General features: G+C 59.3%; 1 protein-coding gene across 1 annotated transcript in view; it reads left to right on the top strand.

Moving 5' to 3' along the window:
- Positions 1-340: 340 nt before the first annotated feature.
- Positions 341-1,540, top strand: part of LOC106818663 — a 9,399-nt gene continuing 8,199 nt past the window's right edge. Inside the window, exon 1 of the mRNA XM_014823350.1 lies at positions 341-1,233. Coding sequence (XP_014678836.1) covers positions 341-1,233 — 893 coding nt within the window. The remainder of the gene's footprint in view (positions 1,234-1,540) is intronic.

The following is a 1,540-nucleotide window of genomic DNA, read 5'->3' as shown; positions in this document are numbered from 1 at the left end:
TACGCACATGGAGCTGAGATATATATCTCTATACATAGTGCGATGTGGTGCATAGGGATGTGAACACACTCTGATACGCACATGGAGTATGAGATATATATCTCTCTATACATAGTGCGATGTGGTGCGTAGTGATGTGAACACACTCTGATACGCACATGGAGTATGAGATATATATCTCTATTCATAGTGTGATGTGTAGGAGATGTGTGTAAACATGTAGCTGATGAGGACATGAGCAGCTGTAACATATATAGGAGCTCCAGCTTTAGCTAGAGTCAGCCATCCCGTCAGCCATCCTGCTTGTACACCCGAGGGTATCGTCGCGCTACTCTCCAACATGGAACCGGTTGCCATGGTGACCAGTGCTGTCACCATTCACTTCCTCTGTAGTGACAACGACTGCGACGACACCATGACGTCCTCCGATCAACTGATGACGGTCTTCACCGGCATCATCTTTCCGATCTTCTGCGGCGTCAACATCGTCGGCAACAGCATCAACGTCGGCGTGTTCACGCGCATGGGCGCGGGCCCCTGCCGCCTGCTGCTGCGGGCGCTCGCCGTTGCCGAGGCGACGCACGGGGCCTGCTTCCTAGCGCAGAAACTGCTGCTCGCCTACTGCGGCGCCACCTGCGTGCCGTGCCTCGTCATAGGCGCCGAGAAGGTCGGCGACCTCGCGTTCTACACGGCTAACTACATCGTCGTCGGCGTGAGCGTGTTTCGCTGCATCGCGATCGTCGCGCCGCTGCGCATGCGCGTGTTGTGCACGCTCGAGCGAGCGCGCCACGTCATCGTCGCGTCCGCGATCTGCGCCGCCGTCAAAGAGATTCCTTACTGGGTGCGGATCGTATACCCATACGACCCAACCCTGCGCGTGCTCGAACCCATCAACCAAACACTCGGCCGGCTGCTGCCGTGCGCAGCGGTTGCCGCGACGACGGGCGTCGCCGTCGTCAGCTACCGGCGGCTTCGCGGACAGCTCGGCGTCGCGCTGCGGCAGCGGAGGCGCCACCGTGCGGACGATCACGTGGTGCGCATGCTGCTGGTGCTGCTCGCCATCTTCGTCGTGACGAACGTTTACTGCGCCGCGCTCATCCTGCTGCGAATCTACGACGTGCAGGCCGTCGCTCCGCTGCTCTTCACCGAACCGATCGCGATCGGCGTCAACTCGTGCGTCAACTTCTTCCTGTACGTCGCCATGATGCCGGACTACCGCGCCGCGCTGCGCGCGTGCGTGCTCGGTTGTCGTTGTCGCTGCTGCTGCTGTCGCGGTGATCGCACGAACGCGATGGCGCGGATAAGTAACAGCTGCCCGACGGATGAGCACCAGGTGGAGGCACCGTCTGACGCAGAGAAATGCACGAAGGAGGCTGTAGTGGATGTTAGCGAGGGGAGGGTGGAGGAGGGAGTGAATGATGGGAGGATGAAGGAGGGAGTGAATGATGGGAGGATGAAGGAGGGAGTGAATGATGGGAGGATGAAGGAGGGAGTGAATGATGGGAGGATGAAGGAGGGGGTGAATGATGGGAGGATGGAG

Source organism: Priapulus caudatus, unplaced genomic scaffold, assembly GCF_000485595.1.
Source record: "Priapulus caudatus unplaced genomic scaffold, Priapulus_caudatus-5.0.1 Scaffold2415, whole genome shotgun sequence".
Classification (NCBI taxonomy): domain Eukaryota; kingdom Metazoa; phylum Priapulida; class Priapulimorpha; order Priapulimorphida; family Priapulidae; genus Priapulus; species Priapulus caudatus.
This window is presented reverse-complemented; position numbering and strand designations above follow the sequence as displayed.